This window comes from Mustelus asterias, chromosome 15 (assembly GCF_964213995.1).
Source record: "Mustelus asterias chromosome 15, sMusAst1.hap1.1, whole genome shotgun sequence".
Lineage (NCBI taxonomy): Eukaryota > Metazoa > Chordata > Chondrichthyes > Carcharhiniformes > Triakidae > Mustelus > Mustelus asterias.
This window is the reverse complement of record NC_135815.1, coordinates 7,941,065-7,967,480: the sequence shown is the minus strand read 5'-3', so window position 1 is coordinate 7,967,480 and position 26,416 is coordinate 7,941,065. Positions and strand designations below refer to the sequence as shown.

General features: G+C 43.0%; 1 protein-coding gene across 9 annotated transcripts in view; it reads right to left on the bottom strand.

The window, feature by feature from the left end:
- Positions 1-26,416, bottom strand: part of reps1 (RALBP1 associated Eps domain containing 1) — a 68,658-nt gene that overhangs the window by 37,997 nt on the left and 4,245 nt on the right. For 5 of the 9 annotated variants that reach the window (XM_078229445.1, XM_078229440.1, XM_078229444.1 and 2 more), the window contains exons 2-5: positions 5,491-5,690; positions 4,777-4,867; positions 2,636-2,760; positions 1,078-1,240 (exon numbers count right to left, since the gene is read on the bottom strand). In XM_078229445.1, coding sequence (XP_078085571.1) covers positions 1,078-1,240; positions 2,636-2,760; positions 4,777-4,867; positions 5,491-5,628 — 517 coding nt within the window. In that variant the 5' untranslated portion in view covers positions 5,629-5,690. Of the gene's footprint in view, positions 1-1,077; positions 1,241-2,635; positions 2,761-4,776; positions 4,868-5,490; positions 5,691-21,110; positions 21,179-21,832; positions 21,853-26,416 lie in introns of those variants that run through there. The other 4 variants (XM_078229446.1, XM_078229447.1, XM_078229448.1 and 1 more) reach the window with 3 other exon arrangements.

Genomic DNA, 26,416 nt, shown 5'->3' with positions numbered 1-26,416 from the left:
GAGGGGAGGATGGGTGGAGGGGAGGATGGGTGGAGGAGGAGGACTGGGTGGAGGGGAGGATGGGTGGAATGGGTGGAAGGGGAGGATGGGTGGAGGGAGGATGGGTGGAGGGGAGGATGGGTGGAGGGAGGGGGAGGGGAGGATGGGTGGAGGGGAGGATGGGTGGAGGGGAGGATGGGTGGAGGGGGAGGATGGGTGGAGGGGAGGATGGGTGGAGGGGAGGATGGGTGGAGGGGAGGATGGGTGGAGGGGAGGATGGGTGGAGGGGAGGATGGGTGGAGGGGAGGATGGGTGGAGGGGAGGATGGGTGGAGGGGAGGATGGGTGGAGGGGAGGATGGGTGGAGGGGAGGATGGAGGGTGGAGGGGAGGATGGGTGGAGGAGGGGTGAGGATGGGTGGAGGGGAGGATGGGTGGAGGGGAGGATGGGTGGAGGGGTGGAGGGGAGGATGGGTGGAGGGGAGGATGGGTGGAGGGGAGGATGGGTGGAGGGGAGGATGGGTGGAGGGGAGGATGGGTGGAGGGGAGGATGGGTGGAGGGGAGGATGGGTGGAGGGGAGGATGGGTGGAGGGGAGGATGGGTGGAGGGGAGGATGGGTGGAGGGGAGGATGGGTGGAGGGGAGGATGGGTGGAGGGGAGGATGGGTGGAGGGGAGGATGGGTGGAGGGGAGGATGGGTGGAGGGGAGGATGGGTGGTGGAATACCCAACTTCTCAACACAAAATTTCAATGATGACAATACAGGATGATAACAGACGGTCCGATACATTTTGCTCAGCAAACTGCTGCTGTTGTGGCAACAGCAACTTACAATTGGGAGCAGACGGCTCCTTCCGAGGAAGCAAAACAGTTGGAACGGGTTGCAATCCATTTTAACTTCTGCATTTCTTGGAACGTGCGCATTTATTTTTCAATGACCGCTGATGAATCCCCAGTGAGGAAGAAATAAAAAGTGAACGGCCCATTTGACCGAAGTTTATAAAAGTTTAACGGTGACACGTCAACTCCGATGCGGAGATTATACAATTAGGTCAGCAAGAAGTTGCAAACACTGGATTGTGTTTGGTTTGCAAACATACCTGGAATAAACCCATTCAAATCCGGTTGAATGTTTTTAAACTGGTTAATATAATACTGTCTCTGCTCATCTGTAATCTTCCAAGGATCATCGTAACCACTAGACTGCCTGCGAATTTCCATGGCATTTGCAGCAGATGCCACAGTCCTAACTGTCGTATGCTCCTGCGAAAGCAATCACAAGGCAAGCATTATTTTAAACCACAGGTCAAATCCTACACTCGACGACACTCGAGCTTTAATGAACTAATTTGACATGTTGGCTGAACCGAAACAAGAATGCGGCTTTACGACCTGAGCCGACAAGTCAAAGCTAACTTTTCACTTAAAATCACACATGCGGGGCCGGGGTGTCAGGTGCAAAGCCAGGCCCCGAAGGATGCGGCCCGTTTATTGGGGAAACCTCCTGGGGCAGCTAAATTTACACAAAGCGAAAACCAAATGATCTACAAGTGCCGTATCTGGATGGTGGACAATAGCATAGACTGCAAACTTTTATCTTTCCTTTAGAGAAAAGAAACAAGATGATCGATAAAACAAACAGTGGTAACACCAGAATGCCATTTTGCAGTATTCACCTGAAAACTCAATGTGATTTTTATAACCGTGCTGGACTAATAATCCAGTGACCCCTGTACTCCTCAACCTTGGGTCCACGGGTCCAGCAGCACGGTGCTGTCCATGAAGACCAGCTCGGCATGGAGATGGAGACAGGAACCGGTCTGCTCTGGCAGAGTGACGTACAGTGCATCAGGAACAATGCAGCACTATGGCAGAAAATTATTACACTCACCGGAAAGTTTCTGGCAAACCGAGGATTGCCTTGTGCACGCCGCTCATTAACAATTGGGATTGATGCCAGTGTAATTTCCCGCTGGCGTGATGCAAGATTGAAAAGCCTGAGAGGGTACCAATGGGCAGCTGTTTTAATCAGCAGTCACAAAATGCAAACAAATGCAAATTGTGTTTGTGCAACCTGCCATTGGGAAGACCAAACTACCATAAACCTGCCTTTGGCTGAATTATATCCGGCAGGTTTCCAACTTTTTGGCTCCCACCAGACTCACCGCACCCACCTGCTACCAAACCCACCACGGGCAGGTTGGGAGAATTCCACCCAAAGTGTCATCAAATCTCCATCCATCCTATGTACTTACACCTTATTGAATCCCTGAACTGTGGATTCACTTCTTAAGACAACACAGCAGGTGCTAGCATGAAATCCTTCTCTCCCACCACCCTGCCCCCCACCTACTTTCGTACCTCGTGCTCGAGAAGCGCCCACATCCCCACAACAGTATCATTCATCATCACATATCTGACAGAATAATAAGTCTTACAACACCAGGTTAAAGTCCAACAGGTTTATTTGGAATCACTAGCTTTCGGCTCCGAAAGCTCGTGATTCCAAATAAACCTGTTGGACTTTAACCTGGTGTTGTGAAATTTCTTACTGTGCCCACCCCAGTCCAACGCCAGCATCTCATCATATCTGACAGAAAACACGATGTTCACTAGGTGGAGCCAATGCTTCACAATTTGCTAAGACGCTCTCCTTACCTGAATGGAGGCCGGATGCATTGCAGGAAGCGTGCTGCTGGGGGGCGTGTCAGTAAAACTCACCCAGTTCTCTTGGTTGGGAGGGGGAGAGTGGGCAGGCCACATTCCATCACCAGCAGCTGACCCTTGAATGCAAGAGGAACCAAAGTTAAACCATCGACACTGAGGAGCAAGATTTGAAGAAATCATTGCACTAACAAGCTTAGTGTAACCAAATGAAAAATTTCCAAGTGTACAAAGTCCAAAGATGTGCAGGTTAGGTGGATTGGCCATGCTAAATTACCCCTTGATGCCTGAAGATGTGTAAATTAGGTGGTTTAGCCATGCTAAATATGCGTGAGTTACGGGGATGGGACGGGGTGGGGAGACATAGGTGGGATGCTCTTTTGGAGAGTTAGTGCAAACTTGATGGGCTGAATGGCCTCTTTCTGCACTGTCGGGATTCTATGATAAGAGGTCAAACTGTTGAGTAAAGTAAGCAGGAGAGCAGATATCACAAACAGCTGTGCAGGATAGGCACATTGAGCACCTATTGAATGCAGAGTTTGATATCACCACATGAATTGTACAATAAATTTGTATCTATGGCAAAGAAAGCAAGCACACCCATTTATTAATAATGACAACCAGCGCTATTAACGGCTTCAAACTACTGGATGGAGGGCAGTGGTTTGTGGTTTTCACTAACCAAACTCTAGCTAGTAAAGATTCCTGAACCTATTGCAATAAAGATGAAATCTGAGCCAGTGTCTGTGCCCCAACAGACCCTGGACACGAACAGAACGGGATAAAAATATTCACTATGGAATGTAGGACACAAATTTTGGGCTCCTTCGGTGGGCAAAGGCCTCAGGTCAGGTGATACTGAACTGCACAGAACCAGGATGGTGCCAGAGTCCACCTACGCCAACAGCTAATTTCAGCTAAATCAGCAGAATTGATGTAACAACTGGCACGGATGGGAGGTTTTTAAGACAATACGCTTATGGCCAACTGTTCTCCAATGACCTCTGCTGGAAGGTGCAGATATACACACAAGCTCATGGACAAAGGGAAGCTATTTCCACTTGTGGGCAAAGTTAGGACTAGGTGCCAAGATAGCCATCTATAGAGTCAATTGGGAAAAGAAGCTTCTTTTAAATTCCTGAAGAGTGGTTAGAATGTGGAACTCACTACAATAAGCAGTTGAGGCAAACAGCAGAGATGCATTTAAGAGAAAGTTAGGTAAGGAAAAGGGGAAGGGAAAGAAGGATATATTGATAAAGGTGAGGCGAAGTAGGGCGAGAGATGTGTGTGGGGAGATCAATTGAGTCAAACAGCCTGTCTCTATGCTGTAAATTCAGTAAAATCTTCCAGCGCAGTTATCGAACAAAATTTGTCCGAGGGCCACACAAGAATATATTCAGGTAGATAACCAAATGTTTGGTCAAAGGGGTAGGTTTTAATGAATGTCATAAAGGAGGAGAGTGAGGTTAAAAGGTTAGGAAGGGAATTCAACAGCTTGGAGTTTAAGCAGCTAAAGGCACAAGCTCCAATAGTGAAGAGGTTAGAATGGGGGATGCTAAAGAGGCCAGAATTACTGGAGTGCAGCGATCTCAAAGGGTTGTAAGACTGGAGGAGATGACAGAGATTGGAGGGGGAAAGGGGTGAGGCTATGGAGGAATTTGAAAACAAAGGGTATTTTAAAATGGAGCCGCTGCTGGGCTGGGAGTCAACGTGTGTCTGCGAGCACAGAGGAGATCAAGGAGCAGGACATTGCGAGAGTTATGATACAAAGAACAAACCACAGTGCAAGGTTCTGTCCTATCTGAGGCATCAATGTAATCGCCAGCCCCAGTGTCTGCGCTATTGACAGTGCACATGGAGGCCAATTATCCACAAATCACCTCCAGGCTTTGGGACGATCGGTTAAACTGTTGGTCAATAGTAAGGGCAATTAAAGTTGACCAATAAATACTGGTCTCCAGTGACACCCACATCCTGTGACATTCTCCAGTCTCTGTATAGGGAAGCATTGTAAGCATACCCATCTATATCCATGGAAAACAACTGGATGATTCAGGGCTTTACTAACAAATCAGCAGTTCTGATCTTTTGTCACCCGCAACTTAAGCACTGCTCAATCCTTGTTCGAGTATTACCTCCACTCGGATGCTGCTTGCTGTGTTTCCTCCAACCAACTGGTGAAGATGGCGGTGATTGGTGAGGGGAGATAACCGGGGATGTAGAATCCTGAGAGAGCGGAAAGGGACAGGAGAAAAAAAATGGAAAGGTAATCTGTGGTGTCAAAAATCAAAGAAATTAACTGGTCTAATATAACAACATTTTAATTGCCATGACACTGAGGAACTGGGCTCCTGTTCACAAAACACTGGAAAGCTTCATTGTACATTCCACCGAGCGAGCAAGCGAGAGAGAGCGAGAGAGAGAAAGGAGCCATGTTGTCGAAGATTTTCATCTTACACTTGTCAGGACAAACATAAGCATGCCAAATTTCAATGACTTGCCAACCAATTAGCATCCTCTTCTATCATAGCATAAATTGTGGTTGTCCAAAATTTGCAGCAAGAAGTCTCAGGTTAAAGTCCAACAGGTTGAAGTCCAACAGGTTTATTTGGTAGCATGGGTTTTCGGAGTGCTGTTCCTTCATCAGGTAGCAGCGCTCCGAAAGTTTGTGCGACCAAATAAACCTGTTGGACTTTAACCTGGTGTTGTGAGACTTCTTATTGTGCTTACCCCAGTCTAACGCCGGCATCTCCACATCAAGTTCAAAATTTGGCATTCTTATATTTGTCCTGATGAGTAAGATTCAAGTTTTGTTATACCATGAAGAGAATTTGCCAGATTTGTAGTACCTGCCGTTCTGTTGATGCCACACGCTGTGCTATGACATCATGAGGCACATTGGCGGAGACCTTTTTGACTTGTGTCCTGCTGGGAGGTGGAGGGATGACACTGGTGTATGTGCCCTGGCTGTCAGGATCAGAATACATAGATGCGTGCCTCAGCTGCTGCTTATTCTCAGAAACGGCGGAATAGGATAAAGGATCCTTCACTGTTAGGGAAAAGAAATGGTTAACCAGTAGGTAATGAATGGTGACAGTGGAACTGAACATAAGTAAAACGTAAACTTTATTTATTAGTCACAAGTAGGCTTACTGCAAAGAAGTTACTGTGAAAATCCCCTAGTCGCCACATTCCGGCGCCTGTTCGGGTACGCTGAGGGAGAATTTAGCATGGCCAATACACCTAACCAGCATGTCTTTCGGACTGTGGGAGGAAACCGGAACACCCGGAGACACAAGGAGAACATGCAAACTCCACACAGACAGTGACCCAAGCCGGGAATCGAACCTGGGTCCCTGGCGCTGTGAGGCAGCAGTGCTAACCACTGTGCCACCACTAATTTTTTTAAAAGTTTTTTTTATATTGTCTTTATCTGCAACAGCTAGACTTAGCTTTTAAAAAATACAGAGAAAAAGTAAAATACTTTGAGGCACAGTTTTACCTATTAAATTCTCCAATTAAAAAGCTCTCAACAACTGAACTGCAGGATGTTACTGCATTAAATCTAATCTAATTACTAGGCAGTTTGACAGCACGCTAATCTATGTGAAACAAAAAGCCATGCTAACTGTGACAGGACCTATTTACTGACATGTCCTTGATGTTGCATATAGCAAAGCTGACTTTCCAGCCAGCAGGAGATGTCGGCTGGCATTTCAATAGGAGCAGAAAGGTGGTTCCCTATGCATGGGCAGAGTTATTGACATCCTGGATACCCTCCTGTACATTCCTGTGCCTGGTACAACAGCTGGAAGCAGATCACTATCCCCACAAAATAATAAAATAGTGCAAAATCAATTTTCAGTGTCCACAGCTGTCTGCGGCTTGTGAGCTGTGATGTGTCCAGACCCAAACATTCTAACTGTCTGGCCTGCTGTGTATTTCCAGCCTTCTCTATCAGTGCTGTTCCTATATACTGCAGTTCACATCAGTCATATCCCTTCAGTTAGCCTCCGGCTTCAGCAATGAACTACTGAAATTGCCTGCCTCTTCTTTCTGCTCCCTCCAATTTATTTTCCCCTCCTTTATTCTTGTATAACTATTACTAATTCACTCGGGACAGAGATCATCACTGCCATGTCAAGATGTCACACATGGTTGTGGCAATAAAAGACAGATGAGTTAAAATCAAATGGAGGATCTAGTCAGTTTAAAGCCAGTATTGCACTTTGTGGCTGATGTGAAGTCACCAGGTCCCCAGCCTATGTAAATTCCTGAGATGTTCAATTGATTTAACACCACCACTTTCCAATCCTGCATCAGCACACCCCCACACAAATAGAATGAAATCATCATTCATACAAACACCATATAGACAAAAAGTTAAAAACATATGGATTTAAAACCAAGGGGGCAAATTGGATTGCTGCCATGGCTACATTTGTGAAGGCTGACATAATCTAATGACTAAAACAGATTTGGTCTTTGACCCGATGCATTTGGTAAATATGAAGTGTACTACAGCCTGGATTTCAGCCACTGATGAGTTCTGTGCATGGGGGACGGAATTCTTGTCGGTTGGGAAACCCAGAATATCGTCCTGCAGAATTAAACGGCAGCACTCCTGTAGGGGTGATTACTGGGAGGGCTTTCAGGTGGGAAGCCAACCAGAGCAGGTAACTGCATTGGTGGAGCGAGAGAGATGGTGCGTGATTTACTGGGTACCTTGTTGCTTCTGGAGGGAACACTCCTATCCTGGCCCACAAACAATGGTACGGAGTCAGGGGCTCAGCAACTAAAGGCAGCAAGAGGAGCTATGTTTCCCCAGGGCCTGTGAAACTAGGCTGCGTGGTTGTGGATAGAATGGCCTTTAAAATGAATACAAGCAGCCGCATTATTATATTTAAATGACTAACCCTCCTCTCATCAGTTAAAGCCAGAAGTGGATAGGCTTGGTTCAGTTCCTGTTCCAGATTTTAACCTCTTGACATGAAACTCACCCATTTTTATGACTTAGATTTGGCCCAATGGGTGGAAAAGGGTAAGTGTCACTGTAACAGAAAGGCACGAGATTCCTTGCAGATATGCCTCAAATTATCAGGAAAGTTTGATAAAGATCCCAATTAGTCCCAGAGGCCTTGCTGGGGTCAAAGCCCGATTCGAAGGTTAAGCAACGCGATTCGAACTTCCCAAATTAGACAACTTGCCAAGTTGTGTTTGCTTCCTGGCATTGCGGGCGGAGGGCACTGAAATTGACACGGTCATTCGTTGTTGCACAGATCTCTTAGCAAGTAACGAAGGCAAAATTCATGACTTATTCCACAAAGACTTCTTGCGGCTAGACAATACTGCCCTCCAGGACTGACAGCAACGAGCGGATGGAAGTGACTGGAGAAGAGGAGGTGAGAAAGAAATTCAGGAATTAAACACTGGAACCCAATGACTTCAAGGGTTTCTGGTTGAAGCTGACACAGTGGGCGGCACGGCGGTTAACACTGCTGCCTCACAGCACCGGGGACCCAGGTTCAATTCCAGCCTCGGGTCACTGTCTGTGCGGAGTCTGCACGTTCTCCCTGTGTCTGCGTGGGTTTCCTCCGGGTGCTCCGGTTTCCTCCCACACTCCAAAGACATGCAGCTTAGGTGAACTGGCCACGCTAGATTGCTCCTTAGTCTCCAAAGATGTGTAGGTTAGGGGGATTAGTGGGGTTACAGGGATAGGGCCTGGGTGGGATGCTCTGTCGGTGCAGACTCGATGGGCCAAATGGCCTCCTTCTGCACTGAAGGGATTCTATGATTCAGTTCTCATTATTGGCAGACAGGTAGAAGGTTTATGTGGATTGTTCATGATGAGTTAAAGGGTCCACTGTTAAGCCAGAGAACAAAATATATTATAAACGCACCACGGTCTGTGTTGCAAATAAAGAAGGTAGCGAGTAATGATGGAATTTGCAGCCTCAAATTCCACAAATCTGCACATAGTTGCACCCAATGTGTTTGACGAGTGATCATATGGGGTTTAAGTGGTGCTGGAAATTAAATGGCTAATAAAGAACTTAATGTAGAAAAATAAAAGAAAAGTAAATTAATCAAAAAATAAAATGGAGCTATAAACTGGAAGGTTGTACATAGCTAACATTTTATGAATGAAGCAAATAAAAGCCAGGAGTAAATGTTCATTAAATAAAATTTCCATAAATATTTTAAGCATGCATTAAATATTTGTCAATAAAGAAATAAAGATTATAGGTCCTTTTACCCGAAAACCAAACACAACCCTTGGTGCAACACCGAGCTTTGTGCAGCTTGCCACTTCCATTCTGACCTCTCTAGTACATGGTTAAGGGCCAATGGCAATGAAGATCTCCACATAATGAAGATCAACACAGGCTCAAGGGACAGCACTTTAGGCACATTACAGCTGTGGCGTGCTGCACAGTAATTTTCAGACAGAATACCTTTATGCTTCATCAGGGAAATGCCCTGTATACTGCTGAGAATGTGACTTAAATTAAATAGCCCACAAAATGGAGTTTAGCTGTTGAACTGAATGCCAGCAAGTGGCTGGCTACTTCAAACAATCAATAAGGCTTTTAGCCATAGAGAGCACAGATAACTATTAAAACTGACGCTAAAAACCATAAACTAATTAAGGCACAAAATACCCTAAGTAACGGCTCCAGAATTGACTTGCACATAAGCAAGGCATCTTTTACAGAACACATATTTTACTGCTCTTGTTGTAAAACCACACGCAAGAGAAACAGACTCATTCCTGCAATTGAAAGGGGGAAAAACCCTCAAAACAAAAGATGAATAAGTAGAGAGGTCGTAAACCACAGGCTTGCTTGGGTAAGAGCATGCTCCAACGATCAGTGATATTTACAGGAACTTCACATTTATAAAGGAAGTTTGGCGGAAAAGGCTGGCCTGTTTTGATACCAGCCATCCGAGTTAAATTGAATGAGGGGATGGTGATATGAAAATAAGATACATAATAATATGCAAGATATAAAAAACCCTCCAGTCAGTAAAAACAGTAGAAGTCTGTAGTCAGTGGAGTAGCAAACTCTCATTAGATGTGGTTTCTCTTTGACGGAGCAGATGCAAGTACAAATATATTCAGGATATATAATGTTATGAAAGTTAAATTATAACTTTAGAATTTAAATAAATTTTAATAAAATTATAATAATGATATATAATTAAACACCCACAGCCAGAGATGGATGCAGACAGAAGTTGTAACGTCCAAACTATGTTAGGGCTTGTGGGTTTTAAACAAAAGGAAAAGCTGTGGTTTACACACGTGGATTCAAAGTAACAACAACAGATTTATTCTAGATGTTCTCTGCACTGCACAGAGTACAAACTAAGTAAAACAGCAGCTCTGCAAACACCCTAATGATGTCACCATCAAATCATGTGATCAGCTCTTAAACAGCCTGCAACCCTTAAATATATAACATCCCTCCCCCTTTTATTTCTGTGGTCATGACAACAAATTATACATAGAATCAATAATACTCTAGACACAGTACTATGCATCATTAATCATTATACACAGTCAATATGGAAGTCAATCTGGCGGATGTCTATTCCTCTTTGGTTGAACACTACTTTCTGGAATTTGGCTGCCCTTCACCCTAGAAGTAGGAGCTGGAACTTCAAGAGATGCTTCTTCTCTTGGAACTAATTCGGCATCATTCTCATGTGGTATAGTAGCATAGACACCATCAGACAACTCAAATTCAACTAAGTCTGCCATAGTAGCACTCACAACACTAGGGACTAAAGAAATTGGTACCTCAGGAGATGATATGTAGAAATCATTTTGACATGACAATTGGTCAGCATGGCATATCTAAACTAGCTCATCATCGGTTTGAACCATAAAAAATTGGACTTGTTTCTGTATGATGCCAAAAAACTATTCATATGACGTGATAATGAACCTTGCCCTTTTGAAGCATTTAAAGAATGTTTCAAGGATTGCTTGAATCTTTCAGCTAATTCATTGGTTGATGGGTGATAAGGTGTGGATTTTGTCGACTGAATACCATTACATTGAGATAATCCTCAAACTCTTGTGAAATAAACTACAAACTATTATCACTACCATCTGTTCTGGGTTACCAAATCTTGCAAAAAATTCCATAAGGTTTTCAATGGTTTGTTCAAATGTAGTAGATCTCCTGCTAACTTCTGGCCACTGAGTGTGTATCAATTATTACTAAGAATGTGCAACCTTCAAAACAGACCAGCAATATTTACATACAATCGTTGCCAGGGCATTTTTTCCACTCAAGGGTATAAAGGAGACAATGGTGGTGTATTTCTTATTTGTGCACAAGATTTGATTATTTTCACATGTATTGGTACACAGTGAAAAGTATGGTTTCTTGCACGGTATACAGACAAACGGGTGGCACGGTGGTTAGCACCGCTGCCTCACAGCACCAGGGACTTGTGTTCGATTCCCGGCTTGGGTCACTGTCTATGTTCTCCCCGTGTCTGCGAGGGTTTCCTCTGGATGCTCCGATTTCCTCCCACAGTCCAAAGATGCACGGGTTAAGTTGATTGGCCAGGCTAAATGGCCCCTTAGTGTCCTGGGATGCGTAGGTTAAAGAGATTAGCAGGGTAAATATGTGGGGTTACAGGGATAGGGCCTGGGTGGGATCGCCATCAGTGTAGACTCGATGAGCTGAATAGCCTCCTTCTGCACTGTAGGGTTTCTAAGATATTCGATGAAAACATACTGCTCATCGAATACATGGGGAGAAGGAAAGGATGCAATCATAGCTAAGGTGTAGAGAATGATCAACTTAACATAAGGTAGGTCCGTTCAAAAGTCTGATGGCGGCAGGGAAGAAGTTGTTCTCGAGTTGGTTGGCAAGTGATCTCAGAATTTTGTATGTTCTTCCTGACGGAAGAAATTGGAGGGAGTATATCTGGGGCGAGTGGGATCCTTGATTATGCTGGCTGCTTTTCCGAGGCAGTGGGAATTGTAGACGGAGTCAGTGGAGGCTGGTTTGTATGATGGACTGAGCTATGTTCACAACTCTTTGTAGTTTCTTGTGGTCTTGGTCACAGCAGGAGCCATACCAAGCTGTGATATATCCAGGAAGGATGCTTTCTATGGTACATCTGTAAAAATTGGAGAGAGTCGTAGCGGACATGCTGAATTTCCTTCTGAGAAAGTAGAGGTGTGGTGGGCTTTCTTAACTATAGCGTCAGCATGGAGGGACCAGGACAGGTTGATGATGACCTGGAAACCTAGAAACTTGAAGCTCTTGATCATTTCCACTTCATTTCTGTTAATGTAGACAGGGGCACGTCCTCCATTACACTTCCTGAAGTCGATGACGATCTCCTTTGTTTTAATGACGGAGGGAGAAATTGTCGTTGCACCATTCCATCAGATTCTCTATCTCTTTCCTGTGCTCGTTCCTCATCAGTGTTTGAGTTCTGACCCAAAACTGTGGTGACATCAGCAAACTTGAAAATGGAGTTGGAGCGTAATTTTGCCGCACAGTCATAAGTGTACAAGGAGTACAAGTAAGGGGCTGAGGACACAGTCTTGCGGGGCACTGGTGCGGAGGATAATCGTGGAGTAGGTGTCGTTGCCTATCCTTACTGATTGCGGTCTGCGAGTTAGGAAGTCTAGGATCTAGTCACAGAGGGAGGTGCCGAGCCCTGGGCCACAGAGTTTGGAGATGAGTTTTGTAAGGATAATGGTGTTGAAGGCTGAGCTGTAGGATTAACAATGTCCCACTTATTCTTCAATCTGGGCATTCAGACCTGGCCACCAATTATAACTATGTGCTAATCCCTTCTTCCAGACTATACCAGGATGTCCTTCATGTAGTTGTTCAAGAACTCTTCCCGACAGATTAGGTAGAATGATCACTTGGATTCCCCACAATAGACACCCACCGTGGTGGTCGACTCAAGCTTTCTTGACACATATGGTTTCAAATCAGGATATGGATGATGCTTTCCAGCTATCGTTCCTTTCAAAACCATATCCATTTCCTCCCCCATCACGGGATAATTTCTGGTATGACTTGGAGCTTGAGAAGATGTTACAGCAAAATAGCTGTGACATCTGCTCAATAGGTAAAAGTGACAATGCATCAGCATTAGCATGGCACTCGAGTTATACTTTATTTCATAAGAATGTGCAGATGGGATCAGTGACCATCTTTGCAATCGGCTAGCAGCTATCGACGGTATGCCTTTATATGGCCCATGCGAAATGGCAATGCACTTTATATCGCCAGAGTGTGCAGATAAGATCAGTGACCATCTTTGCAATCAGTTAGCAGCCATCATTGGTATGCCTTTGTACGGCCCGTGTGAAATGATGACCATATAAATGATAATGAAACCTTGGTACACCAAAAGTTATACTCAATGCTTCTTTTCTAGTTGTGCAGTTAGATTCAGCACTAGTCAGAGTACCTGAAGTAAAAGTTCCCAAAGGCATAATGTGTGAAACGACTGGCCCTACCCCACAGGGTGAAACGTCACAAGTAAGCAGTAATGGTAGCTTTGGATTAAAATGAACCAATACTTCAGACCTTTGCAAAATATCTTTGATACCCTTCGCTAGCCGATTGTGAAGATGGCCACTGTGCGCTCTCTCACATTTTGTTGTCCGGTCCCATGACTGTTTCACACATGGTAAATTATGCAATTAGGAACACTGTTGCCAAAATAATTACTAATCCTAGAAAGGACCTCAACTGCGTCACATTCGTCAGACGAGGTGCTTCTAAAATAGCGCCCATCTTTTTAGATACTGTGAGCAGGCCTTCACTATCAATAATGCGACCCAAGCACTGGACTGACATCTGGAAGTCTCACATTTCCTTCTTGATATGCAGACTATGTGCTTGAAGACGTTCCAATGTTCCTTCTAAATTATTCAAATGATCCGGTTCACTGGGCCCTGTAATTAGAATATCATCCAGGTAACATTGTACACCAGAGAGACTAAGAATCTGATCCACCGACCTTTGGAATAGGGCTGGTGCAGATGTTATTCCAAAAGGCAATCTTTTATAACAAGAAAAGCCTTTATGAGTAACGATGGCGAGCAATGATTGAGATTCAGTGGCTACATTCATTTGTAAATATATTTGGGAAAGATTGAGCTTGCTGAATTTCTGTCCACCCGATAACCCAAACAAATCCTCAATTAAAGGAACCAGATATTGTTGTTTTAAAATTATCACAAATATGAACTGAACCATCTGGTATCATGACGGGTACGATGGGGGCAGCTCAGTCACTCATTGTAACCGGCTCTAACACTTCAAAGTTAACAAGTTGCACTAATTCTTCTTCGATCGTGGGGCGAATTGCATATGACATCACTTTTGTTTTGAGACTTTTTGGTTGACTATTAGGCTTCATCTGGAGTTCCACTTGGAACTCCCTTCATTCAGCCAAGCGTCTCTTCAAATACACTCTGGCATTTATCCAGAAAGTGCTGCAGGTCTGTTTTGGCATTGACCAATCTGTTGACAGCACTCCAGTTAAGCTTTATCTTCTCCAACCATGATCCCCCAAATAGAGATTGTAAATTACCACGGGCTGTATGGAGTGGCAACTCTGCTGTTTGTCCACTCTATGTTGACCATGATGTAACATTACAGCAGCTGGTTTCAAAGGAAGATGATTCAGCTTTTCTTGGTAAGTAAATGACCTGGATGAGGAAGTGGAGGGATGGGTTGGTAAGTTTGCTGACGACACGAAGGTTGGTGGGGTTGTGGATAGTCTGGAGGGATGTCAGAAGTTACAGAGGGACATAGATAGGATGCAAGACTGGGCGGAGAAGTGGCAGATGGACTTCAACCCAGATAAATACGTCGTGGTCCATTTTGGTAGGACAAATGGGATGAAGGAGTACAATATAAAGGGAAAGACTCTTAGTACGGTAGAGGATCAGAAGGACCTTGGGGTCCATAGGACTCTAAAATCGGCCCTGCAGGTGGAGGAGGTGGTTAAGAAGGCGTATGGTGTGCTGGCCTTTATCAATCGAGGGATTGAGTTTAGGAGTCTGGGGATAATGATGCAGCTGTATAAGACCCTCGTCAGACCCCACTTGGAGTACTGTGCTCAGTTCTGGTCACCTCACTATAGGAAGGATGTGGAAAAGATTGAAAGGGTGCAGAGGAGATTTACAAGGATGTTGCCTGGATTGAGTGGCATGCCTTATGAGGATAGGGTGAGGGAGCTCGGTCTTTTCTCCTTGGAGAGACGAAGGATGAGAGGAGACCTAATAGAGGTGTATAAGATGTTGAGAGGCATAGATCGGGTGGACTCTCAGAGGCTTTTTCCCAGGGTGGAAATGTCTGCTATGAGAGGACACAGGTTTAAGGTGCTGGGGGGTAGGTACAGGGGAGATGTTAGGGGTAAGTTTTTCACACAGAGGGTGGTGGGCGAGTGGAATCGGCTGCCGTCAGGGGTGGTGGAGGCGAACTCAATAGGGTCTTTTAAGAGACTCCTGGATGAGTACATGGAGCTTAATAGGATGGAGGGTTATAGGTAGGTCTAGAAGGTAGGGATGTGTTCGGCACAACTTGTGGGCCGAAGGGCCTGTTTGTGCTGTAGTTTTTCTATGTTTCTATGTAAGTAGCCTCAGGAGTTAAAGGTACTGCATTTTCAGTATCAACCTCCATCCTAATTGGTTTCAATTTAAATTCAGAGTCAATGTGATCTACCCTATGTGGATAAGACAGTTGGGGCTCATCATCATATTTCTGAACATTCTCTTCTTCACATTCACAATACCTTTCTTCCATGTTGTAACTTATTTTGGTAAAATGCAACTTCTTGAAGGTACCCAGATTCTTCTTCTGAATATTCTTCTCGGAGAAGCTGGTCTAGCCCAGCAAGCTTTTGCAATGTGACCCATTTTGCCACAAACCTTGCATTGACTATCCTTGATCCAACATTCACTTGCTGAACGGCCCGCCTGTGACATGCTTTTGCTGTTTTGACATCTTATGGGCAGTTCCCAACTTGTGAACCTTCATTCCTCCACCAAATAAATTTAGCAGCCAGTTCCACTGACATTGCGATTTGTACTGCTGTGTTTAAAGTCAAAGCATGTTCAGTGAGCAATCTTCTCTCATTTTGTAGACAACAAACTAAACGATCACACAGAGTATCTGCCAACGTTCACCAAACTCACAATGTTGTGCCAGCCTTTTTAAGGTTGCCACAAATTAAGCAATACTTTCACCTTCCACTTGATCCCTTTGGTGGAACCTGAACAATTCTGCTATGATCAATGACTTTGGAGAGTAATATCCTTCGAGGATCTTTGTCAAGTCATCACAAGTTTTGGTTCCTGGCTTTGCTGGATGAGCACAGTAAGAAGTCTCACAACACCAGGTTAAAGTCCAACAGGTTTATTTGGTAGCAAATACCATAAGCTTTCGGAGCGCTGCTCCTTCGTCAGATGGAGTGGTCTATCTCCATCTGACGAAGGAGCAGCACGCTCCGAAAGCTTATGGTATTTGCTACCAAATAAACCTGTTGGACTTTAACCTGGTGTTGTGAGACTTCTTACTGTGCTTACCCCAGTCCAACGCCGGCATCTCCACATCTTTGCTGGATGAACCAAGTTCCAGAGCAAATTGTAGGTTTTACTTCCTATTGTGCTGAGAAAAACTGGTACAAGCAACTCATTTTCAATTTTATTCACTTGTACTAAGTACTGAAAACACTTTGTATATGAACTCCATGATTTATTTTCTTAATTGAAAGGCCCCATGGATCCTAAGGGACCCGCCATTTCCCTTGAAGTTATTACTCAAGACTGTTCAGTATATATGATGTTTTTTTTTTACTATCCTCTCCTTTTTTGAAATCCTGGAGACTGCTGATTTGACGTATTTTTGTTTTCAAATGACCCCAGTACAGCAAAGTATCCACTTTTCAAACATGCCAGATACTGCCTGGTATTTTGCCCTTTTCTGATCAGAAAAAAACCCTCTTAACACCACACAGAGGCTTTTCCTTACCTGTTTTGCTGCACTGACACTTCATCGTTAATCCTGTTGTTGCTTCTCTCCAGCTTTCTAACGTTCAAAGTGTGGGGACCCAGAACTTTTTTCTTCTACTTCTCGATGTTCTCAATTAAACAAAATCCCAACTTGTTGCCAATTTTCTTACTGTGTAATGTCCTACGTTAGGGGTTATGGGTTTTAAGCAAAAAGAAAAGCTGCGATTTGCACACGTGGATTCAAAGTAGCAACAACAGATTTATTCTAAGAGATGTTCTCTGCTCTGCACAAGGTGCAAACTGAAAGTAAAACAGCAGCCTCTGCAAACACCCTAATGACATCACCATATCATATGATCAGCTCTTAAAGCAACCTGCAACCCTTTTAAATATATAACAGAAGTATGTCACTTAATTGTATAAGCACCCAGAACATGCAAGTGAAGGCAGTTCAGGTACTGCCATTTGTTCATGAGGTGGGTTTAGCAGGAAGACCGAAGTGGAACAGACAACCCCATTACCGATGCTTCTCATTAATTCAGTACTCGAGAAGCTAACACACAAATCATGGGGAAGGAAGGAGTTCAACTCTGCCACACCATTCACAAGGACAAGATGGTTAAAAACTCTGGAACAAGGTTAATGATGCATACAGACCTGAAGCTGATTGACTGGCTATTGAATGCTGTTAACTTATCTATACAGAAACTAACCTCACTCTTTGCCAGAATCTCAGACTCTGAACTCTGCTACAATTAGTGCCCAGTTTTTATTAATGGCGATTTACATTGACAGACTGATTTGCCTGTGTAATCGGTTTTGCATTTGCTGGATCACTCTGCCCATTAATGATTAGCTGTTTAGCCTACCAGATGACCTTGACATCTACTCATATCTAAGTGTTTGTATACCCAATGTTTAACTTTAAGTTGTGACTGTGTGGTTAATAGTTGTTAGTGCTCGACTTGTTTAACTTTATCTTTGATGATTTGGCAGAAAAAAAAAGCACGAACATGCTTATGTATTAGCCTGTGCGCGCACTCACTGACCCGAGGTCATAACAGGAACACCCGAGTGTTGGGAAAGGTGTTACATTAAAAGAAGTTTCTTATTTTTCTAATCAAGTGCAAGTAAAATAAATCAATTTCAATCTGAACCAGTTAGCGCAAGTTTAATGCTCTGTTCTCCACCTAAGTACTTTTACAGCACAGTGTGTTTATTTCCTGGGTGTGGGGCTGTTCACAGCAACCCCCCCCCCCCCTCCTCCAACCCAATCATTTTTTAAAAAATGTTATTGATCTGTAAGATTCTTTTGATTTCAGAGAAAGTGCAATACCTGAAACATTGATTTTTGTTCTCACTCCAGATGTGTAAGTGTTTTCCAGCATTTTCTGTTATTGCTTCAGATTTCCAGTATTTTGCTCTCAAGTGGAAGCTTTGCTTTCAAAGCAGATGGAGTTATGTTGAGTTTCTTACACACAGGAATCTCAACAAAATAACCATTCAGCTCAGCTCACAGTGCTGTTTTTTACTCACTGAGCAATAACTCCGCTCTGTTACCAAATCCCTTATTGCCCATTTTAGCCACCCATCTAACCTATGCTTAATGTTGACCAGCTCTACGTCAAACAACTCTGGTACAGCTTTACAAACTTTAAAACAGTTTCCCGCTTGCTCTACTCTAATCTCTTCTATTGAATTATATATCCATGTCCCTGCTTTTCATACCAGTCCATTACTAGATACAGTCTGTTTCGATATACAATGTCCCACCACATCAGAATTTTAACCACAGATACCAAATCGTCCCACTAACCCTTTGTTCTAATGAAAACAGTCTCTGTTTCTTTTCAAATCAGTCTTTGTACTTGTACTTTGTCACATTATGCATCATCTGATCTAGTGCCTGATCATCTTTTCTATATTGCAGAGCTCAAAACTGCACAGTGCCCTCAGCTGTGGTCTTACTGAGGTTTCACGGATGTGCCGGTATCATTGTATCTTAACTTTTATATCTGCTTCCTTCCCAACTGCCACATCACTATATGATGAAACTGCGGCGTCAGTCCTATTGAAAGTGGCTTACGAGCATTGCTCCTGCTCAATCCATTCAACTTCGTACCAGATATGGTCAAAGAAACAGAACTCGACCATAATACCTCTGGACCAGAAAATAACTGAGGGAAGGCACCCTCACTCATTCGCTATTTCACAAGCACCAGTTCAAAGACATTCAGCCCAAAACAGAAGCATGCACTAGATGATAGACCAGGATGAGTGCCAGGTAAATACATCACTCCTTGGTTGAACAATCCTGAGATCCAGCTCCGATGGGTCACATTTTAAAAGCAGAATGCTTACACAGCATAAAATGCATGTTTTTTTACTTGGATTGGAGAAATAATTACCCACGTGTGGGTTTGCCAGTCTCCCAAGTTCAACTCTCAAACTTCAAAATGAAATTTCCCAAAACACCACCACATTCTGCGATGCACCAAGTCCTAAACCCAAAACCCCTATTATATCTGCCCACTTGGTTCCCTTCACTAATGTGCAGAATTCAAAGCCTTTGTCTACAAATATTCCAATCTCTGCAATCTCCTTTAGTCCAACAAGCTCTTTGTTCTTTCCAATCTAGCATGCTTTTGGTGACAGAATCTCAGCAAATCTGGCCTGAACATGTGTATCTAATTCTCTCCCTTCTAAAAACCCCCTTGCATGTCTTCCCATCCTCAAAATCCCTTTATCAAAGCTACCTCTGACCGTGTTGCCAATTTCTCTTTGATGCTGTTGTTTGGTATTGATTTTAATTTCTGAGCCAGCTTTTGTATGTTTCATCAGTGAAGTGCAAGTTGAAGGGTAGATGAGAAAATACAGGCCGAGGAAGGTACAAAAAGTTAGGTAGGTAAAAATTGGATCACAAGAGATTGGTGGCGAGGAATCTCGGGCCTCAGGCATATATTCAAACACATGCAAGAATCCTTACAGATGTCTTATGGGTGTTGACTACAAGCAGTTGTAACAAGAGACATCATTTAGTTTGAACTACAGTAATTGATTAACTCGGATGATGTATCTACAGGAGACTGGTGTGTGGAATACCATAACCCAGCAAGGAGGCACTGCCTTCAGGAGAAATTAAATAGTAAGACAGTATTAAACTTTAGCTTTTGATATAATCGACATTTGACCTGGATTTAATTTGTACCCTCGAACGATCCTCAAAAAGCATTCTGTATATGAAATGTTCTTATTCCTATTTGGATATGGGGCAGCACGGTGGCACAGTGGTTAGCACTGCTGCCTCACAGCTCCAGGGACCCGGGTTCAATTCCAGCTTTGGGTCATTGTCTGTGTGGAGGTTGCACATTCTCCCCGTGTCTGCGTGGGTTTCCTCCGGGTGCTCCGGTTTCCTCCCACAGTCCAAAGGTGTGTGGGTTAGGTGGATTGGCCATGCTAAATTGCCCCTTAGTGTCAGGGGGATTAGCAAGGGTAAATGTGGGGTTACAGGGATAGGGCCTGCGTGGGGTTGTTGTCAGTGCAAGCTCGATAGGCCAAATGGCCTCTTTCTGCACTGAAGGATTCTATGAAAAAGAGAAATTGGTACATGTCCATTGTCTTACACAGATGGAAAGATGATGATTTTTTTCACAAAACCCTTCTTCCAACACTCAACCACATTCTGATGAACAGTCAACTTAAAACTCAATGCAAATTTAAGACCTCCTCCCACACAGTATACAAGTTATAACAATCTCACCAGAATTTCATAATCAAGTGCAATAGCAAAAGCAATTAGTTACAATTCAACTCCTCCCTCCACTGTCATTCCTTAATCACATTTTGGAAATTACCTGCAGCAATGTGGTGGTACCAAGCATCAAAACACATTATTAATGCAAGCAACCATAAACAAAGTGGTTGGCGATTAAGGACAGTCTACACCCTCAATGGTGATGTGCTGTATTCATCTCCCAGGCGAATTAATAATAAATCCGGCCAAGATTGCTCGCCGCTTCTGGAATCTCAAAATGAGAGCTTCTTTAAAAGTCAACCTTTGCAATTCAAAACTCCGAGATCTACCTTCAGTAGTTGAGAGTGCAGACTACTAAACAAGCTGCCATTCCCAATTACTCACTTTTTTGCACAGGACATTCGACAATTAGGCTGGATTTCCAAACCTGTGAACGTGGCCTGAAGGCTGGGAGGATGATATAAAATGCCCAAGATTCACAATCAGCTTCACTCAGAGCACACTGCATTTCAGCATGTGAACTTTACAACTGGTTGCTGTAGATCAGCATAGATGCCATGGATAAAACAAACATGTTGTTTCTTTGGCAAATAGATAGAACAGTACCGACAATAGTCTAGGCTCCCACATGGTAATTCATCACTAGGAAGCTAAAACATTCAGTTGCAAATTTAATGAGAATTATGCCACTGTATTACCTTGAGGTGTCAGCTTGACTCAGCTGGCAGTGTTCTCACCGAAGTCAGGGGGTAGTGAGTTCAATTCCCAATGCAGTACTTGAGCATGCAACCTCGGCTGACACTTCAGTGCAACACCGAGGGAATGCAACACTGGCAGAGGCGATGTCAAACTGAGGCCCCATCTGTCTGCTTAAATGAATATAGAAGATCCCATGGCGCTATTTTGAAGAAGAGCAGAGGAGTAACTCCCAGCATCCTGGCCAACATTTAATCCTCAATCAACCTCGTAAAAATAGATTATATGGTCAATATCACATTGCTGTTTGTGGGAGCTTGCTGTGTGCAAATTGATAGCCAAATTTCTAATTACAACTGTGAAGACTCTTCAAAAGTACATCATTGGTTGTAAAGCGCTTTGATCCGTCTGGTGGTTGCAGCAACTGCACACTTCAAAACTAACTCATTGCACCTTAATTATGTTGGGTTTAGAGACATGACGAGGAGATTTAAAAGCGAAGTTCTTAGAATACCTTGATAAATGTACAGTGAAAAATATGTAGAAAATAGCATCAGAACACAACGGCAATACCATCACAGGTCAGGCTTCTCAATTCATCTGGAACTTATTCATTGCTTGCCCTTGTCCACTATACCCAGGAAGAAAAATGAAAACTACGAATCATGGACAGTCTTGCAATCTAAGAAAATACGCCTTTATAATCACACTGCTTCTCCATCACCTGAATCTTGCTTGAACTGCAGCCATTTAGAGAGCACAAAACATTTCACAGGATAAAGTGCAGTTGCACACTAGTCCTCATCCGTTTTGATAAGAAAGTCCTAGAAAGTTCTCTCCAACAAAGAGGAAGCCTAAAACAGAATGGATTAGAGTAATGATAAACATGGGTTTTTGGTAGAAGTTCAAAGAAAGAGACACTATACTATAATGTTGCTTACACTGTCGAGCACGAACAGACTTCCACAAGTTATTGCAGTGAAACTGTTGCGCTGCTTGTTTATACAGGGCGGCATGCTGCCACAGGCAGCACTGCTGCCTCACAGCGCCAAGTACCCAGGTTCAATTCCCGGCTCGGGTCACTGTCTTTGCAGAGTCTGCACAGGACTGAAAGGTTATGGACAAAACATCCACATTTTCCTCCCTTCCCCATCCATGCTGAGATGAATCCCATTTGGTCCTGGTGCCTCATGACATTTTAAATGCAGCCATCCTTTCTAATATCTCCTTTTTACTCTATCCTTCAACAACTCTGTTTCTGGAAAGGAATACATGTCAAAGCTTTCCAATTAACTCCAGATGAGAAGAGGCCATATAGTTCAACCAGCTCATCTTTCCATAGGAATCTGCAACACCCACCCATCGCAACATCAAACTGTCTCTTGAATGATTCAAGACGTTTTGCCTTCAGTATACCTCGATGACCATCCAATACATTGAACACATTTTACATGAAGTGCCCCATTCATCAGGTATGAACTGTGGTCTATACACACGTCTCCACATTTTCAAATTGTGTTTTACTGTAAACAGCAAAATCAACTTACTCTCTGAAGCAAAAGCTTTTCTTTACAATTCAGTCCACTAGCACTACAGATCAACCCGTTAGTCCGACTCAGCATCATTTTTTCAGGGAGTGGATTTTTTCTTTCAGTGACTGAACACAATACTCTGATCACAACACTATATACGTTAAGCATAGCAGCATCTAACTTTTAAAAAAATCTGCCTTGCCAATAGCTCAGTAGTTGGCGTTCTAGATGTCTGCTCCACAATAATTGGAGATGCTAATGGTGCAGTCTATAACCATTGATTTGATTTGTCACATATATTAACACAGTGAAAACTATTGTGTCTTGCGCGCTATACAGTCAAAGCATGCCGTTCATAGAGAAGGAAACGAGACAGTGCAGAATGTAGTGTTACAGTCATAGCTAGGGTGTAGAGAAAGATCATCTTAATGCAAGGTAGGTCCATTCAAAAGTCTGACAGCAGCAGGGAAGAAGCTGCTCTTGAGTCGGTTGGTACGTGAGCTCAGACCTTTGTATCCTTTTCCCGAAGGAAGAAGGTGGAAGAGAGAATGTCCGGGCTGCGTGGGGTCCTTAATTATGCTGGCTGCTTTGCTGAGGCAGCGAGAAGTGTAGACAGAGTCAATGGATGGGAGGCTGGTTTGCGTGATGGATTGGGCTACATTCACGACCTTTTGTATTTCCTTGCGGTCTTGGGCAGAGCAGGAGCCATACCAAGCTGTGATACAACCAGAAAGAATGCTTTCTATGGTGCATCTGTAAAAGTTGCCTCATTTAAGTGCATTCTTCCTTGCAATGTGCAATATCATAGATGTATTTGTACTGAATTTCAACAGCGTCATATCCATCTCCAAGTTATCTCGCCACTCACTCTGTCTGGTACCGTAAATGCGTGTAATGTTATTGTATGTGAATATTTATCAAATGTTGCCCAAGAGTCTACACATGTATCTCAGGATTTCCCAGCATGAACTTGGAATGTCATTTGCCCTAAATGGAAATTGCCCCTTTTTAAAATCGGGTTGACTGTCAGTTACTAGAGTCCTTTACCACAGACAATTTTCACCTCTGCTCTTGCTGACTGAGTCTTACTGATACAATGCTAGTGGATATTTAGTTAACCAAATTTATTCTGTTGCGTTTTTGAAAACCAATACCTGGTATCCCAGTTCCAATTCAGTGGCTCCTCCTCTGCTTTTATCAATTCTCGGCATTATCAGTTTTAATTTACAGAGCTTCCCACTCTTGCCGCCACCTCCAGTCCCATAGCATCCTCACACATGTACTTGGAGTTTGAATTCTTTAAACCTATGCCAGATTTCCACTATTAAAATCAAGTTTATTTTTTAATCTTCCAATAATGTGCAACTCCACTTTTACCTTTTCTTGTGAAAGTTATTCCAATGGTCACAGAATGCGCCCTTTTCTGAAATAATAGCCTGATAGGAAAGCTGGTGACAAAAAAAAATGTACGTGGCAAAATAATGCTGGAGTGCATTCAAATTTTAATCCATTGTTTGGATTCAGGTTCTTTTGTCCTTAGATTTATATCATTAATCCAGCATCAATATCATATTAAAGGAACTCTGCAGTTCAGTATAACTTTTCAGAACACTACTTGTCTATCAGTTGTATTACCCTCATGATCCTGTAGCTTCGAAAAAGGCACATGCTCAGTCACAAGATATAAACCACAAGTCAATAACCGCAGCAGAACACATCAACTGACAACAAAACTTAAATCAAACTCACTAAGAAACATGAAACTCAAGACTCTATAAACATTAATTAGACATCTCAACTCCACAAAATAAAGGAACTTTCGTTTCAAACTTGCACTTCAAATTTCTGTACGTGTCAGGGTGCAGTGCTTCCTCATATTGTTGTTATAAACTTCTAGAATGCACACTGCCCATGCATTACACAGTGAGGCCGGCAGTATAGCTCAGAGATAGAGAACAGTTGTATACGAAGCAGTTAAATTAATATGCTCATGGAAAAGTGGTAACTTGGCAGACAGAGCTCAGCTACTAAATTGAGAGTTTTTATTCGGTGAGCTTCGAAAGGGCAACGCGGATCAGTAATACTTAAACATCTCTGAAAAATAATTCATGAGAGGGGCAAGTCTGCTGTCTAACTCCAGATTATAGCAGGTGGGATAAGTGTTCAATTTCTGGAAATCTGGACTGGGTCACAGTTCGGGCGATGCAATATTAGCAACTGTGCCTCATGCAACTGTAATCTATGAGTATATTTTGATTAGAATCATGGACTAAGCACAACATGACATTTATTTACTCATTCAAAGATTATGAATTTGAGGAACACTGACATACAGACCAAACATTTTAATGTTAACAAAATGATCTCCCATCCACTTGAAAAATTAAAACCACAATTTTGCATTCAATGTTCTCAGCAAAGCCTCAAAAAATGTATACAATATTCTTCAGCAATAAAAGCCAGTCACGCTACTGTGCAGTGCACAAAACTGCAACTTCCTGGTATATTGGCCACAGATTAGTTTCATGATAAAGATGTCTTAATATAAATCATTCTCTGTGGATGTCAGTAATCAGAGACACAAAATACATAAACCGTCAGCCCAAAAGGATAGCAGAAGGCCCCACAAAATTGCATCCATGTACACTATAAATTATTCTAGTGAATAATTAGATGGCTGTAACCTAATTTAGAAGCTTTGGGTGCTAAATCATTTGTGCATCGTTTACATTTTATTTGAATAACTAGATGAGAATTATGATAGAGATGGAGCAACCACATGATTAATTGCATCCCTCCAGATGACTCCATGTATCCCATCCTAAAGAGTATTTACTGGTGCATGAACGCTTTGAATGAGAACAGATTTTGGAACAGGAGAGCAGCAAATTCAAACACATCTGTTTCATACCACCTCCCTCCAACGTTTAAATTTAACAGTAACCGATTTAATTGGTTCAATTGTTTTCCGTGCAGTAGTGATTTTAGTTATAAACCTCTTGGAAGGAGAGAAAACTCTTGAAAATCGCATATGAAGAACACCCCAGCACTTCTGAATGAGATTGCATGTTTAACATACTCACCATGGATCTGCCAAAGTGGACTGAGACTGCGCAGACTAGTCAAAGGGATCTTAACTTCCAAAGGCCACATTGTTCATCAGAACTCGTGTTTGAATCCAGCCAAAAGGTGAAAAGGGCAGGATTCTAAACCTACAGTGCCACATAGTCTCTCACATCACGCATGCAATAACCATGGCACTTAGAAAACCGCTGTCAACCTTTTGAGGCTGCACGTTTTTTTTTGAGAACAGTCCTTTCTAAATTGCAATCTAATGCAATCAATCAAGCAGGAAAAATTACTTTCCAGTTCTGCTGAGTTGAAACATAGCAGCATGAAACTGACACTTGCTGTTTTTACTCCACCATTTTAGAATTCTTGGTTTATGTTTCTGCTTTCTTGCTGAAGCAATTCTTGATAAACTGAACCCATTGCTCCATGGTGTGACCTTGCCGTACCCCACTGACAGCAGTACACCCTATAAAAGTGTTCCTTTTTAGATTTAGAGCACTTGAGGCTTTAAACAGAAAATAAATCTCAGTGCCAGCAGTAAAGCTAATTTAAGTAAGTGCTGACCCAGCGTTTGAAATAATATATTGTCTCATACTGAAATATTACTTTCACGAGTGATTGCTAAAACATCCTGATTATGGTGCAGGCAGGGGGAAGTAGTAAAACCGAACAAAGTACTTCCCCTCAAGGCGGAAAAGGGAGGT